Source organism: Camelus ferus, chromosome 6 (assembly GCF_009834535.1).
Source record: "Camelus ferus isolate YT-003-E chromosome 6, BCGSAC_Cfer_1.0, whole genome shotgun sequence".
In the NCBI taxonomy this organism is placed as follows: Eukaryota; Metazoa; Chordata; class Mammalia; order Artiodactyla; family Camelidae; genus Camelus; species Camelus ferus.
The window spans coordinates 37,855,961-37,873,723 of record NC_045701.1 but is presented as its reverse complement, the minus strand read 5'-3'; the positions used below and the strand labels follow the sequence as shown (position 1 = coordinate 37,873,723).

Here is a 17,763-nt window from a genome sequence, read left to right as displayed (position 1 = left end):
TCCAGAGCTGTCAGATGTCAGTTTGATTTGTTATAAAAGTTAATTATGTATTTTAGGGATTATATGTACGTATGTAAGCACATATATAATTATTATTTGAAAATTATTATATGAGATAGCTACAATATTTAAAATTCATTGATCTCTTTTTGTTGATACTAAAGTGAAGAAAATACTCCTTAAAAAAACTTTTATTATGGAAATTTTCCAACATGGTAGAAGTAGAAAGATTAGTGTAATGAATCCCCAAGAACCCATCATTTTACTTTTAATAGATCAACCCTTTACTGATCTTGTTTGATCTGTTTGCCCCATAGTAATTTAAAGCTACTCCCAAGCATTATATCTGTTTTGTGTGAAATTATGTATTTAAAAATAATTATATGTTCACAGAAAGTTGCAAAGATGGAAATATAGTATGTGCCCTTTGCATAGTTTCTTCCAATGGTTACAGCTCACATATTAGAGTACAGTATCAAAACCAGGAAATTGACATTGGTACAATGTATGTGTATGGTTCTTTGTCATTTTATCACATGTGTAAGTTTTTGTAACCACCACTAAAGCAACTTACTTTTGATAAGCTTCAATCATCAAGAAATGTATGTACCTATACATGTTTATGTTGGCTCATCTTGTGCATAAGAAATAAGACTAAATAAGGACATATAATAGCTATGAAGAATTACTTAATATATACCTTATTTTATAGATAGCACATCACTTTTGCACTAGTAAAGAGATTTATCTTGTAATGTTTGTCTGTATGTGGAATTTTATTTTAATAGGAAGAAGAAGAGTATGAAACTAAAGGGGGACGCCGGAGAACATGGGATGATGATTATGTGCTAAAGCGGCAATTTTCAGCTTTGGTTCCTGCTTTTGATCCTAGACCTGGCCGTACTAATGTCCAACAGACAACTGATCTAGAAATTCCACCCCCAGGTACAGTATATTTTAGTTTTTGTGATTTAATTTTAATAGATGCTAAATAAAGTAGTTCTGTATACTTAGAAAAGTAGGGTATTAGTTACATATGCAGGGTAAAAATAAAAGATTTCAGGAAAAACTGTGTATCAGCCACAAATCCTTAAAAATTAGAAATTTTTTTAGAGAAACAGATTATATTTTAAAAACACTGTTTTATATTTGTTTAAGTCTTAAAGCAAGGCCTCATTTAAAGGTAGACAATTTGTATTCTGTTTTCTACTAGATCAAAATTGCTAAGGATTATTTCTGTTCAGCTTTTACTTTGAAAAGCTGTATAGTGATTTTAGTTATGGCCCCTGGAGTCAGTCAGCCTCGGTGGCAACTCCATCTCTTTTAACCCTGTTTCGGGTATGGTAGACACACTAATGGATGCCCCAAAGATTTTAGGTCCTAAGCTCCAGAATCTGTGAATATGTCACTTTAACATGACAAAAGAGACTTTGCAGATGTGTTTAAATTAAAAATCTTGAGATGGGAAGATTATCCTGGATTATCTGGGTGAGCCCAATGTAATCACCAGTGACCTCATAAGAGGAGACAGGAAGGTCAGAGTCAGAGAAGGAGATTGGACCATAGGAAGCAGCAATCAGTGATGAGGGGTCATGAGCCAAGGAACATGGGAAGCCTCTGGATGCTAGAGAAGGCAAGGAAATGGAGTCTTCCCTAGAGCCTCCAATAGGAACAAAGCCTTGCCAACCCAGTTTAGATTTTTAGCCTCTAGAATTATAAGATAATATGTTTGTGTTTTAAACTACACAGTTTGTGGTAATTTGTTACAGCAGCAATAGGAAACTAATACACTGGTCAAATCTCCTAATCTATGTAAGCATCAATTTCCTCATCTCTTTTATGGGGAAAATAATGGTTCTTGTTCAACAAGATAGTTAAAAGGATTAAATGAGGTAAAACATACAGTGTCTAGCATAGTTCCTAATTTGTGTCTTAATAAATGTTAGCTATTGTAGTCAGTGTATTATCCTTAAAGAAATCTTAATGTTAAATGTGGGATGTACTTTTTACTTGAGAAAGATACTTAATGATAAGTATGAAAGTAAGTGCACTTTGTAGTATAAGGCAGTTAAGTATATAATGTAGTATAATATGGTGAGGTTGGGTAAAGGCTGAATCAAGATGTTCCAAGTTTCCTTCAAAAAGGAAAACCTATTTCTAGGGAGTATAAATAGGTACAGATTTTTGACAGACCTCCTTGCCAATATATTTCATGTTTTTACTACTACAAATTGGTACTAAAATATTAGCTCTGCACCCAGATTTGTACATTGATAACCATGGAAGTACTGTCACAAAATTGGAAATGACCATTATATCTGATAATAGGGATATGATTCAGTTAAAGTACAATGGGATATCTTTCAGTGAGTAAAATAATACTTTATAGGACTCTATTATATGAGGAAACAATTCCTGAGATAATAAACGAAGAGAGAGTATACCACCAAATACAGTATAAACTTAATTATATTTGTGTATGTGTGTGTGTGTGAGTGTGTTTTTAACTCACAACCCACTCATTCAGTGTAAGCAAAAGTTTGACAAGTCTTTAAGTATCCAGTTTTCTCTGGATTTAGAATTATGAATAATTTTAGTTTTCTGATTTATAAAAATGTTCTGAAAGACAATTGGCATGTGTTTCCTAATAAAAATGAGAGATTCATATCATATGCATAAATTCTACTCTAGTGCTTTCTTTAAGTAACCTAGATGTATTATTTCCATTTTCAAAAAACAAAAATGTTGAGGCCAGAAAAATCTTAAGTAGTTGACATCTTTAGCTAATATATGGCAGAAGGGTTTAGATTTCATGTAACCTTGTCTCCTAGTGCAGTGTTCTTTCTGGACTGCTTGTTTTAGTCTGTTCTTCACATTTCCTATATTTTTAGGAACACCTCATTCAGAACTCCTGGAAGAAGTTGAATGTACTCCATCACCTCGATTAGCCCTCACTTTGAAAGTAACAGGTCTTGGAACAACTCGTGAAGTTGAATTACCACTAACTAATTTCAGATCAACCATCTTCTATTACGTACAAAAATTGCTTCAGTTGTCCTGTAATGGCAATGTGAAATCAGATAAACTTAGGCGTATTTGGGAGCCAACATACACGTAAGAGATTTTATCTTAATATTTTAAGTAGATATTTTCATAGTATATGAGCCAAGAAGTATTGTATTTCTATATGTTGTATTATAGGAACAGAAAAGATTTAGTTCTTTTGGTTTACAGGAATAGAGAAGAGCACTTCTGACTCCTGATGTAGAAGTTAAGGCTTACAACCGGAAGGAACTTTAGAAGTAATCTACAGTGGTTCATTATGTAATAATCATTGAACTCTGACTGGGATTGTGTATGAAGTAGTAAATATTTTCTGTTTTTTGCCTTGGGGTCTGTGAGTTAAATCTGCTTCTCTTTGTTCATTCATTCATTCATTCATTGAACAAATAATTATCAATGACTTTGGGCAGATTTATTTAACATTTTAGCACCTCACTTTCTAATCTGTAAAATGAGAGTGATTGTGAGGAATCAATGAATTAATATATGTAAAGTAGATTCAGTACTGTCTGGGATGCAGAAGGTGCTCAGTAAGTATTACCGATAATAATATTTATTATTTAATAAATTAAAGAATTTAGTGTAATTTAATAATATAAATAATTATTATATTGTAATCATCCCTTTATAACTTTACTTTTTTTAGTTTATCTTCTCATCTTCTGTTAACATCATTGATAATCCTATATAATGTCTGATAAAGTAATCTAGATCCTTTTAAGGTAAAATAGAAAGTCATCATGACATTCTCCCCCTTCAGTTTTTATTGGAATATAAAATTTGATCTCAGCTGCCTTACATGAACATAAGGGCTCTTGGCTCTTGTTATTCTTATCCTTTCCATGTAGACAAAGATGCAAACACATTTTATTTTTACAACAATATATGAAAGTTATAATACAAGATAAAGCAGATTATTCACATCTTTAAAAGTTCTAGATTTGATGTATGTTTTCTTTGCCCTAATGCTGAATTTATAAAACAACTCTTTTCCGGGAATATGATGTCTACTACTTTCCCCTGTGTTTAACAGATTAATATTTTTCTTATAAATGCTTCCTGAGTTCAGTATTTAATATAAGCATATGGCTAATGAATAACCTCATTTATATATATTTTTTAAGAATTGAAGACTTATTGGAAATAACCACAAATCATTTGACTTATGAATTAATTTGAATAATATCTTCATGTTTAGAATTATGTACAGAGAAATGAAGGATTCTGACAAAGAAAAGGAAAATGGAAAAATGGTAAGTTACTTTTAGAAAATGGGTCTTACTCTTAGCTACTTAGTAAAAGGAAAACAAAAACAAAAACTAACTGTTTCAAATGAACAGCTGAGGGAGAAATCAGCACATGGGATTCTTTAAGTTAAATGCATGATTATAAAGCTACCTTACATAATGCATGTGAAATAGCATAGACTTTATAATCAGGAAAGGCCAACATTTAGTTTTTCCTGTTATAGGGTTGTTGGTCTATAGAGCATGTGGAACAGTACCTTGGCACTGATGAATTACCAAAGAATGACTTGATAACCTACCTGCAGAAGAATGCAGACGCCGCTTTCCTGCGCCACTGGAAATTAACTGGCACTAATAAAAGTATTAGGAAAAACAGAAATTGTTCTCAGCTCATAGCTGCATATAAGGTATATATTGGCATCAAAACACTATTTTGATTGGGAATGGCTTTGTGCTGTTTGCAGCTTTTTAAGTATTATTAAGGAAGAGAAATTCATGGGGACATACTAAAAATGAAGTTAAATTAATATTGTTAATATGCCAATGCTAAAATTTCAAATATGGTTTGTGGCATTGGATTTAAGTACATAGTTTTAATTGTGGCTTATAGTGGTTATATTTTATTTGGAAATTTTATTGGTTTAGAACACATTGAACTTGAGTGATACTGTTTTTATTTAAAAAGAAGGCAGTTCTTTGAAGAGTATCAACCTTTTCACAGTAATACACAGTAATAGGATGATATATTGCTTTTCTTGAAAATGATTAATGGCTAGTTTTGCTAATGTTTCTATAGGACTTTTGTGAGCATGGAACAAAGTCTGGGTTAAACCAGGGGGCCATTTCTACTCTTCAAAGTAGTGATATTCTTAATTTGACAAAAGAACAACCTCAGGCCAAAGCAGGCAATGGACAGAATTCTTGTGGAGTAGAAGACGTCCTTCAGCTTCTGCGTATTCTGTATATAGTTGCAAGTGATCCTTATTCAAGAATATCCCAAGAAGGTCTGTAAGAAGCCTTGTTTCGTTTCTATGGCATTTTAAAAAGTAAGTCAGTTTACATTTTTATTAATTTTATTACTTTTACAGAAGGTGATGAGCAGCCTCAGTTTACTTTTCCACCAGATGAATTCACTAGCAAAAAAATTACAACAAAAATTTTGCAGCAAATTGAGGTAATAAAATTAGATTATTGAACTCTTCAATCTTTCGGACTTTGAAAGTATTGCCTCTTCTTCCTTTTCTACCTCCCACCATCTCGCCTGTTAAGAATCAACTCCTTTTTTTTTTTTTTAATAATTGCCTTAAAACATTATTTGTTAATTTGCAGGAACCATTGGCATTGGCAAGTGGGGCTCTGCCAGACTGGTGTGAACAATTAACCAGCAAGTGTCCTTTTCTAATACCATTTGAAACTAGACAGCTTTATTTCACATGTACAGCATTTGGTGCATCAAGGTAGGAAGTACATCCTTTTATATTTTTAGAATAAATGTATTTTTAATGTTATATAAGCTCAAAATGTGCAAATATACTTTATGTCAAGACTGATGGAATATATTGTTTTTTTTGTAAAGAGCTGTCAACATTTAAACGTTTCTTTTTTGTTTCCAGTTGGAAACAAAAAAGAGCAGTGTGGATTAAATACTGTGTTTTCCATCAGCTGCATTTATTGTACAGTATTTAAGTAGTTTAAATAAATGATTAGTTGCTGAAATTGCCAAGAATACCGAATTAAATGCTTGTAAATAGGTTTAATAACATTGAAATATATCTTCTGGCCATGATTTTTCTCTTACTACCATCTAACATACTATACATTTTACTTATTTTCGTTTTTCTGTCTCCTTCACTAGATGAAAGTTTTGTTTACTGCTCTAGCTGCACTTCTTAAAGCACATTGTAGGTGCTCAGTAAATATTTATTGAATCATTGAATACCCAGAGCACTTTGAAAATAGATATAAAAATGTTATAATTTAAATGGAGCTGCCTGTTTCCCTGATACTGTTGTACCATTTTATACCATTTACAAAGCATTTGTACACAGACAACTACAGGCCCATTGTGAGAAATGGCATTGGTTATGATTTCTATTTTATACATGAGGAAATTGATTCTCAGAGTATATAGCTGATTGGCCTGAGATTACCAAAAAATTGTAGCACTCATGAGAGTAGACCTTTCATCTTCTTATTCCTAATTCAAGATTCTTCTCCTACCCTAGATGGGTTAGCTCTGCATTGTTTAAAAAAAAAAAAAAAAGTTTCAAAATCACAATACTGTTTCAATGGTGGCTTTCAGTTAGTATCACAGTAATAAAGATAGCTTAGCCATTTTCTACTTTCTGTGATTCAGGACATACTTGTTTATATTTCTACGTTATTATGAGTTCGTCTGTATTTTTATGTTATGTGGGGTTGGGCCACAAGACCTTTATTTTGTTCTGTTAATTGCTAAAATAAAGAAGGAAAATACAGACTCAGTACTTTCTCAGTTTGTTTAAGGAAGATTATAATAAACGAGGTTTATGTATTTTAACTTAAGAGAGGAAGCAATAATGTATGCAATAAAAAAGATTAGTATATTTGATCACCTGATAAAATACTGTTTTTAAAAAATTGTTAAATTGTTGAACAGTGTTGCTGGTTATTAGTAGTACATTCAATTGTTGCTGTCTGCTATAGCTACATAGATATTTTTCTATTTCAGAGCAATAGTATGGTTACAAAACCGACGTGAAGCCACTGTGGAAAGAACAAGAACAACAAGTAGTGTAAGGCGAGATGATCCTGGAGAGTTTCGAGTTGGTCGTCTTAAGCATGAAAGAGTAAAAGTTCCACGTGGTGAATCATTGATGGAGTGGGCTGAGAATGTCATGCAGATACATGCAGATCGGAAGTCAGTTCTTGAGGTATGTCTGATTTCTTTTAGTGTGCAGGAATGACAGAGAACCAATCTGTATCTTCCACTGCATAAAAACTGCATTAAATAGAAATATAGAGGGATTTCTCTGCCCTCTGTGCAAAAGGCCACACTGCCTCTGACAGAGCATCTCTCATAAGAGGATGTCAGCTTACCTCCTAAGGGGTCAGGATCTTGTGGCTTAATGAGCAAAAAAGAATATCTTCACTCTTGAGGTGGGAAGTGGTCTTTTGAAGTGAAGGACGCTACTCATTTCTTATCAAAGCCTGAACCAAATGATAGTACTCACAAGATTCTTTTCCATACTCCAAATTTTACCTTTATATTAAGCTATGCTACTAGATATCTGCTTCTTTGGAGCACATGTGTTTTGTAATACCGTTTTCGCTTAAATTGTACTTGGTATTATATCATGGGCCTTTGTTGAAAGATGTTATAGCAAATGGCAGTATGAAATTAAATATGTATTTACTGTAGAGATGTTACTGTGAACATTTTTGATTATATACATATTATTCCTTGTATATGAGAGACAATGAAAAATACCTCTTTTGTCACAGATGTCAGTCAGATAGTTTGTTTATTTTTTGATCACAGACTGATCATGACAGATGAGATACATCTCTAGAAAATTTATAAAGATTACGGCTATCACTTTAAAATTTCTTTGCCTTCGGAGAGGGTATAGCTCAGTGGTAGAGTGCATGCCTAGTATGCATAAGGTCTTGGGGTCGATCCCCAGTGCCTCCAATAAAAATAAACAAATGAATAAACCTAATTACCTCCCCACCAACAAAAAGTAAAAAATAAATAAATAAAATTTCTTTGCCTTCATCTTATTTTTCCTACCTATATGTTCCTGTAACCTAGATAATCCTCAGTTACTATTGGTTTGTTTTTTTTTTTTAACCATGGACTGAATGTTTCTGTAAGTTGCCTCAAATCATTTTTGCAATACATAGAGATGGATAAATGCCTTTAAAGTGATTGCCGAAAGTCAGAAATAAGTGGAAGAGTTTAGGTTTTGGTGTCACATAGACACACATACAAACCTATACACCATCATTTCCTCAAGCTAATGATTTAACCTCTTCATTTGAAATTTGGTTTCCTTTGGTGTGAAAAGTATAACCTATTTTGTAGGGTTGTTTTGAGAAGTAAATTGATTATGAACAATGCTCACCACAGTGTTTAAATATGGAATAGTGTACAACAAATCAAGTATCTCTTCTCTTCAGAAAAATTAGAATAAGACTTCTGTGTTTTCTATTATACTGCTGCTATAAACAAGGTATATTACAGTAGGACTAGATTTTGTCAAGAATGGAATCATTTTTGCCTTTTGCTCCCTTGCCTTCCGAGACGGCCCACACACTGTCTATGGAGTGTGTATCTGCTTTTACTTTAAGCTAAGTACCCAACCCCACACCTTGTGGCCTTTCTCTTGCCTTCTGAGACAGCCTGCACTCTGTCTACTGAGGATGTATCTCTCTGAATAAATCTACTTTTACTCCAAAAACAAACAAACAAACAAAAGGAATGGGATCATTTAAAAACAATTTTTTTAAGCTCACTGTCCCCCATAATTTTTTTTTTCCATATTTAGGTTGAATTTTTAGGAGAAGAAGGAACTGGCTTGGGACCCACATTAGAGTTTTATGCTCTGGTGGCAGCAGAATTCCAGAGAACTGACCTGGGAGCTTGGCTTTGTGATGATAACTTTCCAGATGATGAATCTCGTCACGTAAGATTTATTTCCCGTTTTGTGATTTGATTTGCGATTATGCTTTTGGAAAGTTAAAAATAAGTTATACTTTCAGAATATAAGCCAGGCTTTCTGACTCTCCTTTTATTTTTGAATAATCTTGATATTATTAAAATGTTTTAAAGGATAATATTTAACAAAATCTATTTAATAATATGTGTTTATAGATAATTTAAATAGCTAAATTAAGATGTTTAATGTTTGTGGATCTTTTAATTTTATTTGCATTTCTCCTAAAAAATCAGGTCGATCTTGGTGGTGGATTGAAACCTCCCGGATACTATGTGCAGAGATCATGTGGACTGTTTACAGCACCATTTCCACAAGATAGTGATGAGCTTGAAAGGATCACAAAACTCTTTCATTTCCTTGGAATTTTCTTGGCCAAATGCATTCAAGACAATAGACTTGTGGACTTACCTATTTCTAAACCTTTCTTTAAACTTATGTGTATGGGTGACATTAAAAGCAATATGAGTAAACTGATTTATGAGTCACGAGGTGATAGAGACTTACACTGTACTGAAAGCCAGTCTGAAGCTTCTACAGAAGAAGGTCATGATTCACTCTCAGTAGGAAGCTTTGAAGAGGATTCAAAATCAGAGTTTATTCTAGATCCCCCCAAACCAAAACCCCCCGCTTGGTTTAATGGAATTTTAACTTGGGAAGACTTTGAACTAGTAAACCCACACAGAGCCAGATTTTTAAAAGAAATTAAAGACCTTGCTATCAAGAGGCGCCAGATTTTAAGCAATAAAGGTCTTTCTGAAGATGAGAAGAACACAAAATTACAAGAACTAGTGCTGAAGAATCCATCAGGTTCTGGGCCTCCACTTAGCATAGAGGACTTAGGGTAAGCTTTATTTATATGTGTGTGTATATATGTGTGTGTGTGTGTGTGTGTGTGTGTACATTCCTCAGTCTGATGGATCAATAAGTTCTAAAGCTTTTGTTCCTTTGTCCTAATTTGCAGTACATGAATATACAGTCTGTTTAAGAACAATTATATGCTATAGGAAATACTGATTCTTGATTTGAACCTTTGATTTGTTAATATTATAGAGATAACACTTAGAATACTGGAATAGAGTTTAATCATCAAATATCTAGATTATCTGATTTATCAAATATGATAAATACATATGTATATCTTGTGTAAAAAGTCCAAAGCCAATATTTTGACAAATTCATTAGCTAATTAATACATGGAGCCTACTTGAAAAAGCTCAAAATAGTTTGCTTTGTATGTAAGCCTTATTCCCAGTGGCTGCATTATCTAACTCAGATGCTTCAGATCTTTTGATAAAATTCTATTAATTTATATACATGTGATTATTTTACCCTTGGTACATTTAACTGTGATGCTGGGTTGACTGCAAGGCTTTGCTTTCTTTTCCTTTCTTCTTCTTTCTTTGATGATAGTGTTGAGAAGTTGTGTTTGATAAATCATTACATATTCAACGTTTGATTTGGGATAGGGTAACAATAAAACATGAATAACTTTAGTAAAGTAATAGTTTCATGCAATCTTTGCAGAGCCAGACTTGCTAACAGTTGGCCAAATAGTTACATGTGTGCAGGGTTTTTAAAAAGCCCCCATACTTAACATCTAAGCTGGTATACTGATTTTGTTGTTTGGCAGGGGCCAGGGGCAGTTCATAGTTTTGGCAGCAATGTTTTAAAAATGGCTGAATGTTAATCTAATCCTTTTTTGTCCTTTCAGTTTAAACTTCCAGTTTTGCCCTTCTTCAAGAATATATGGTTTTACAGCTGTGGATCTCAAGCCAAGTGGTGAAGATGAGGTACAAATTTTGCTTTTGCTATATTTGTAAGTTCAGAAACATCCTCTTAATGAGGCCAGTTGTACTAGGTGCTACTGAAATATTCCTAGATGTTACTAGTAATGTTGGCAAATTTTCCTTTGCAGATGATAACAATGGATAATGCAGAAGAATATGTGGATTTGATGTTTGACTTTTGTATGCATACAGGTATTCAGAAACAGATGGAAGCCTTTAGAGGTAATTTTTAAGCCTTTTTATTTTAATCTCTCTCCTTTTACTTTGAGACAGTTGAAATTAAGGCACTGCTATGCTCAAGAATTGCTGGTGATTTCTAGATTTGCCCTGTAGTTTTTTGCCTTCCCAGTAGTTAGGTCCTGCAGAGCACCCAGGACAGGATGGAACATTCTCAAGCTGTAGCGTACCCTCAGTTTGCTCCTCCTGAGTAATGGGGGACCCACTTTGGGCTTCCATTTCTTCACTTGTAAGTGGACATAAGGCTGTGTATGTTCCACAGTACAGATCAGGATAATTAAACCATGTTAGAACCTAAGTTCTTCAGCTGAAGATTGAAGCAAAATGTATTAGACTGTTTATCACCTACTAGTTTTGAAAATAAGAACACAGCTTTGGCTGGCTTGTGTGACACAGGGAGCTGGTTGGGAAATTACTAGAATTTGGCAACTGACGTTATCTGAATATTCTCTTTCTGTATACATTTGTGATACTAAGAAGAGATTTCTGTACTTAAAACCCTAGCACAGATTTTATTTCAAACTATTTTAATTTATATTTCCTTTATCATTTATTAATATTTTATTTGTCTTCTGTCCATTTAGTTGATATTGGTTATTTTGATCTGAAATTTGTTATTTTGAAATTGTAACTTAGAAACTGAGTTGTGTGTTTTGTTTTTTTTTTTCCTGTGTGTATAATGTAGATGGGTTTAATAAAGTTTTTCCAATGGAGAAATTAAGTTCCTTCAGCCATGAAGAAGTCCAAATGATTCTTTGTGGAAACCAGTCGCCATCCTGGGCAGCAGAGGATATTATTAATTATACTGAACCTAAGTTGGGTTATACACGTGACAGGTATGTGTTAGTTATTTTCTAAGATCAACAAAATTGTGTATGTCCCAAAATCAAATGGCAAGTTCTCTAAATGACTCCATGAATTACATTCATAAAATGAGCAAGCAGTTAAGTCTTACCATTACCAAGATGCATATCCCGTAATAAGGCTGAGGTCACACAAAACGACAACTGAATTTTGGCTGGTGTTAAGATTCCTTTTTTCACTGTGTTTTAATTTTTATTTTAAAAATTGGGTAAATTGTAAACCTTTAAATTTTATATTAAACTTTATTTTCAAATAATTTCAAACTTACAGAAAAGTTGAAGAATAGTTGAAAGAATTCTTTTATTTTCTTTACCCAGATTCACCAGTACTTAACATTTTGCTGTATTTCTTTTACATTATCTCTCTTTATTTATTCACACACATTTATACATACATTTGTGTCCTTATGTATATATACACACACACACAGGATGCTATTTTTTTCTGAACTATTGAGAATATGTTGCATGTATCATGTATCTTTACTCTTCAGTGTACATTCTTTAGACTATACTCTCCCACGTATCCACACTAGTTGGCAAATTTGTGATGCCACACTATTAGCTAATCTATAGGCTATATTCCAGCTTTGTTTATTGATTATCCCAGGGATGTCTTTAATAGCATTCACTTCATTCCCATTCTCCTTGTGTCAGGAAATTGCATTTAATTGTGATATGTTTTTAATCTGGACAGTTCCTCAACTTTTTTTCTCTTGTGCCATTGACTTTTTTTTAAGACTATAGACCTTATATTACTTTTTTAATTTCCCAAAGTAATGTAACTGAGAAAGTATTACTATTTTATACTTATGCTTACTTACCTTTTTTAAGTAAACTTTTTATTGTAGTATAACAGAAGCACACAAATTGCATGTACAGCCTAGAAAATTTTCACAAAATGAGCACACCTGAATAATTGGTACCCAGAATAAGAAACAACTCCAGAAGTCCCCTTCCCCATCTTATTCTTTTCTAGTTATTAAATCACTGTTGCCATTGATAAATTTTGCTTGCTTTTGAATTTTAATAAATGGAATCATGCAGTATGTATTCTCTAAGGTCTAGTTTCTTTTAATACTATAATTATGAAATTTATCCATGTTGTGGCATATAATAGTAGTTTATTTCAGTGTAACAAAAATGGATTATTTCAGATCCCCGTTGCTAATTTAGCCATATTTGGGTGAATAATGCATGTGCATCTTGAGCTTTTCTGATTTGCTGGCTTTGTTACATACTTGATTCTTATACTCCATCAGTGTTTCAGTTCTTATGATTTATAAGACAGTCTTTGAAGGATATTTTTAAAGTAGTTTGTTTCAGCTCATTTCATACAAGAGTCTCTAGACAGTGTTGTTCTTCTGACATGTCAACATTTGTTTTTTGGGTTATTGCTGGCTTACAAAATAGTAGTAGTGGTTTTCATTTAAATCAGCCATCAAATCAATATATTCTCTTCTTTTAGCCCTGGTTTCCTGAGGTTCGTGAGGGTTTTATGTGGCATGTCTTCAGATGAAAGGAAAGCATTCCTGCAGTTTACCACTGGCTGCTCAACTCTACCCCCAGGTGGACTGGCTAACCTGCATCCTAGGCTCACAGTTGTACGCAAGGTACACACTCTAGCTAACCGGGAATCCAAATGAAGTTTAATTACTTAAGGATTGAAAGGATAAATATTTAAAGTCATGGTCTTCTGTTGTTTTCACTTTTCTTTTTGTAGGTTGATGCCACTGATGCAAGCTACCCATCAGTGAATACATGTGTGCATTACCTAAAGTTGCCGGAATATTCTTCAGAGGAGATCATGAGAGAGCGCCTGCTAGCTGCTACAATGGAGAAAGGCTTTCATCTCAACTGAGCTCTGCAGGGCAATAGGAGACATCAGAGACTTTTAAAATACTAGTGAAGCCTCTTGTGTTTGTGTGCAGAAAAGTATATGATTCTCCACGCTAATGACACTTGCCTTTTTTTCCACCATTAAGGCTTTAAGAACATGTGGAATAAGTTTGTAGCTGCTAAGGACAAAACACATCCTTTAACTACCCAGCCAGCAAGTATATAGCACAGAACACTGTGTGTTGCTACAAGGGCTTATGTGACTGGAATAAGTTGGTCCTACTTGACTGTTCCAAAGAGCAGCTTCTCAGATCTTCAGTGTTCACTGGTAAATTTCTAACAGTGTATTTGTGTAAAGTTTGTCATTTCATACTTCATACACTACAGTTGCCATCACTGATCCCTGTTTTGCTGGCTTTTAAGCTACTTGGTCAGAAATCCTGCTTCCTTAAAACATAAGAGAGTTAATGAGCATCTCAAGCTTTTTCTTTTCCTTTTTAATGATGCCTGCACTATCAAGAGTATCCTAGTGTTCTCTCTTTTGTTTGGCATATAATCATGCACAACCCTTTTATTTCTTTGAGGTGGGAGTACATTTTTATTTCCTAAATGCCATACTTATTAAGATCAAATCCTTAGGTGTGTTTGTGCAGTTCAAAAATAAAGATATATTAAGGGGGGAAAAAAACACTGGTCAGGTTGCAAGGCACACTTAAAGCAAGTTTTACTTTTGGTTGTATTTTCTTTGTATATTATAAACATTTATTTAACTTGTTGCAGTTTGAAGTAAAAAAAAAAATTTCCAAAATGTATGCTCAACAGTAATCATTAAAATGTTTGCAGCGTACAAACCTGTGTCATGTGACTGTTTCACGGCAGCCATCAGACCTAAGCTTAACCAGATAATTTTCATGTTGAGTCACTGAAATTTAGTCTTTTTGAAATTACTACATGAAGAAATGTTTTTTTCTATGTAAATACACTTACTGAAACTGGTAAGCTAGGAGAAATCTATGTTCACATGCTTGTGGTCCAACTGTTGTGTTCTGTCCTGCAGTATTCTTCAGTTAAAAATGGCCAAGTTATTTGTGTTAACTTTTTAAGCACCAGATCTGCTAAACCTACCACTGTATTATCTTCAGGGATGTGTAAGTCTAAGATCCAAGAATGATTTTTGAATGTTGTGTCAGTATGAAAAGAAACCACTGGGATACTGCTATTTCCTGATTTTGAAAAGGGGGCTCTGTTTTCATTTTCCAAATTCCTGTGATTTATCGTATCTATGCATTTAAGTAAAAGAAATGTCACTAGGCCTGATTTAGCCAAATGGCAGTTACAGGAGTGAAAAGCATTTTTTGGAATTGCCCGTTATTACCTATTTAAAAAGGTATGTTCCCTTTCTACATTAGAAGAGATTTCTCCCACTACAGTCAATCATCTGAGTAGTGTTTCTATTCTCTGCATGAGAATGTTGTGACTGTGTAACCAGAGGCAGTATTTAAATAATTTCCCTTATTGTCAGCTTCACAGTTCTCTGTGAGAATAAAAGTTAAAATAAAATATAATAGCAATATTTGAATGTATGACCTATGCTTTAATACAAAAAATGTTGGTGGTGATTGTCTCAAAGTCATGGATGCATGACTAGAACTTTATATTAGGGGCAGAATTAAAATCCAGTTTATGTGTCTCATAAATGTTTGTCAGTCGCCAGCTTTTACTGAGACTACTCTAGCACAGGGGTCAGCAAACTGTGGCCTGCCGTTTGCTTTTGTATGGCCAATAAGCTAACCCTGGTTTTAAGATGTTTAAGTGGTTGAAAAAAATCAAAAGAATAATAATACCTTATGATATGAAAATTTTATGAAATTCAAATTTCAATGTCCATACAGTTTTACATGCTGATTTATTATCTGTGGCTCTTTTGGCACTACAGAGGCAGAACTGAATAGTTAGAGCAGAGACCATATGGCCCATGAAGACTGAAAATACTTACTATCTGGGCCCTTTGCAGAAAAGGGGTGCTGAATCCTGGTTTAGCACATTGCTAGAGCAGGTAAAATTGTCAGGAATCTTCGTGTAGAAAGAAAAGTTCAAGAACAAGGTAAAGCTGACCGGTCTGAGACATAAATTTGATGAGTGTGAAAATCACTTAAAGCCGGTAGCCACAGTTCAACATTAAACCTGAAGTGAGATGGCACAGTGTCGCAGAACAGTCACACATTATTGTTCACTTTGCATGAGTCAAGAATTTTGAGACATCTGCTAGGTCTTGAGTATTCTTTCCTGTGGTATCTACCTAGTATTTGTTTTAATTGTTATTCTCTCAAGGTACTAAAATCTGTGCCAAGATATTATCTGAATGCTATTTTGGTGTGACCCCAAAATTAATTTTATTCACTCCCTAGTTACTTCTGGTGTACCAGTTTCAGCAGTTACCTGAATATGCTACTGATTAAATGCCTACCAACTAGGACAGTGTTTCCCAACTAATATGTCTCAGAAAGACCTCCAAAGCACTTTGATCTAGACTGGGCTTTCCCCAGACCTTGGCGACTTAATGCAAAGTTGGATCTATATATAAATACCATTCACTATTCTGGCAGGTCAGAAACCTTTTCTCTGCCCTCCTAAATGAGTCCAGAACAACTAAGGTTTGCTTTTAGAGTCCATTATTGATATGAAGACTGGATCTTCATAGATGCCAACTTTGAAATATGTAAGTAGATTTTTAGAAATATAAAGAATTTAAACAAAATTCTCTCCTACACACAGACACACAAGAGAGAGAGAGAAAAGGTACTGAATGAATTACCAGTGCCTAGAATACCATTTACGTATGTGTTGTACGTGAAAGAACTCTTGGAATTCCATAAGATGGTACAGTATATTTATGTCTAAGGCTGTATTTCTGTTGCCTCCATTGCACCTGCCCTTCCACCCCTACATGTACATGAACATGCTTTTACCTAAGATGATTTTTATCTTCTACTGCTGACTGAGCAGCAAAAGCATGCATAGATATAGAGCTAGATATAGAGATATACATAGAAAGGTTTGGGAGGAGCAGGGCATTGCTCTTCTATAGTGACTTAGTTTTCTTTGCTTTAAGACATTCCAGGAGAAGGAAGTTGAAGGAATAAAAGGGAGGGGGAGATGGATTCATCTCATGCCAACCTGAACAGAGATAATCTCTTGCATTCTATTTTTAAACTTTAAATTTCATTTACAAATAAGTTAACAAAACACTTTACAGTGTGGCATATGGGGTAGTTGTAAGGGCAGTCTTTTAATGTTTAGCCATTCGTTATTAGGGAGTAACATTCTCTGTAGAGTTAATTACATGATGGCATTGTAATTGTCAAGTACCCATAAGATAGATATCAAGCTTTTAGAAACTGGCAAAATTTAATTCTGCAGTTTTCTTTAGGAACACAAATTTAGTAAAGTTTTGGCTTTTTAAGGAAAAGGATAGCATTCAGAAAACAATATTATTCAAAGTGCTAAATGTGTTCAAGTCAATTTTAAAGTTTATTGGCTGACAGTTGAGACACTTTCTCCCCACCCCATGCTGCTACTCCTGAATTTAATTTGCAAAGGGAAGCCAAGACCACAAAGGTTCCTTCAGTACTCCACAAAATTTAAACAAGTGAGAAAAAAATGCTTATGGTTAGAAAATAAAACTTGTCTAAGTTTTTCTTATACATCATATTTTAAATTACAGTTTTGTTTTCCATTTAGGAGCTGTGGAAAACACTATTTAAAATGTCTTTGGAAGGATAGCTCATTTTGTGATGTGTGGCCTTCCAGATTCTTTTGGGCTGCAGAGGTTGAGAGGTAGTCCATGATGTTCTCTTTCCTGTAAGTCGATGTTGTCTGGCACAGCCTTTCCATTTTCAGCTTTCTGACATCTTATCAAGAATGAGTAGAGGGGCAAGAATTCTTGCCCGATTTGTTTCCACAATGCAGCCGTTTAAGACCATCTCATCCAAAATGATGTGTACTTTATCCAAATTAAACATTATCT

General features: G+C 33.9%; 2 protein-coding genes across 8 annotated transcripts in view; one reads left to right on the top strand and one right to left on the bottom strand.

Annotated features, from left to right (window-relative positions):
• Positions 1-14,583, top strand: part of HECTD1 (HECT domain E3 ubiquitin protein ligase 1) — an 81,667-nt gene extending 67,084 nt beyond the window's left edge. For 3 of the 5 annotated variants that reach the window (XM_032481827.1, XM_032481828.1, XM_032481830.1), the window contains 15 exons: positions 789-945; positions 2,892-3,114; positions 4,262-4,316; positions 4,535-4,717; positions 5,107-5,314; positions 5,399-5,484; positions 5,640-5,767; positions 7,021-7,222; positions 8,840-8,977; positions 9,244-9,851; positions 10,722-10,800; positions 10,926-11,019; positions 11,720-11,870; positions 13,366-13,510; positions 13,621-13,927. In XM_032481827.1, coding sequence (XP_032337718.1) covers positions 789-945; positions 2,892-3,114; positions 4,262-4,316; positions 4,535-4,717; positions 5,107-5,314; positions 5,399-5,484; positions 5,640-5,767; positions 7,021-7,222; positions 8,840-8,977; positions 9,244-9,851; positions 10,722-10,800; positions 10,926-11,019; positions 11,720-11,870; positions 13,366-13,510; positions 13,621-13,758 — 2,595 coding nt within the window. In that variant the 3' untranslated portion in view covers positions 13,759-13,927. Of the gene's footprint in view, positions 1-788; positions 946-2,891; positions 3,115-4,261; positions 4,317-4,534; positions 4,718-5,106; positions 5,315-5,398; positions 5,485-5,639; positions 5,768-7,020; positions 7,223-8,839; positions 8,978-9,243; positions 9,852-10,721; positions 10,801-10,925; positions 11,020-11,719; positions 11,871-13,365; positions 13,511-13,620 lie in introns of all 5 variants that reach the window. The other 2 variants (XM_032481826.1, XM_032481829.1) reach the window with 2 other exon arrangements.
• A 2,609-nt stretch (positions 14,584-17,192) lies between these two features.
• Positions 17,193-17,763, bottom strand: part of AP4S1 (adaptor related protein complex 4 subunit sigma 1) — a 38,832-nt gene continuing 38,261 nt past the window's right edge. The window contains exon 6 of one of the 3 annotated variants that reach the window (XM_032481844.1): positions 17,193-17,761. In XM_032481844.1, the coding sequence (XP_032337735.1) occupies positions 17,633-17,761 (129 nt within the window). In that variant the 3' untranslated portion in view covers positions 17,193-17,632. The remainder of the gene's footprint in view (positions 17,762-17,763) is intronic. The other 2 variants (XR_004320615.1, XM_032481845.1) reach the window with 2 other exon arrangements.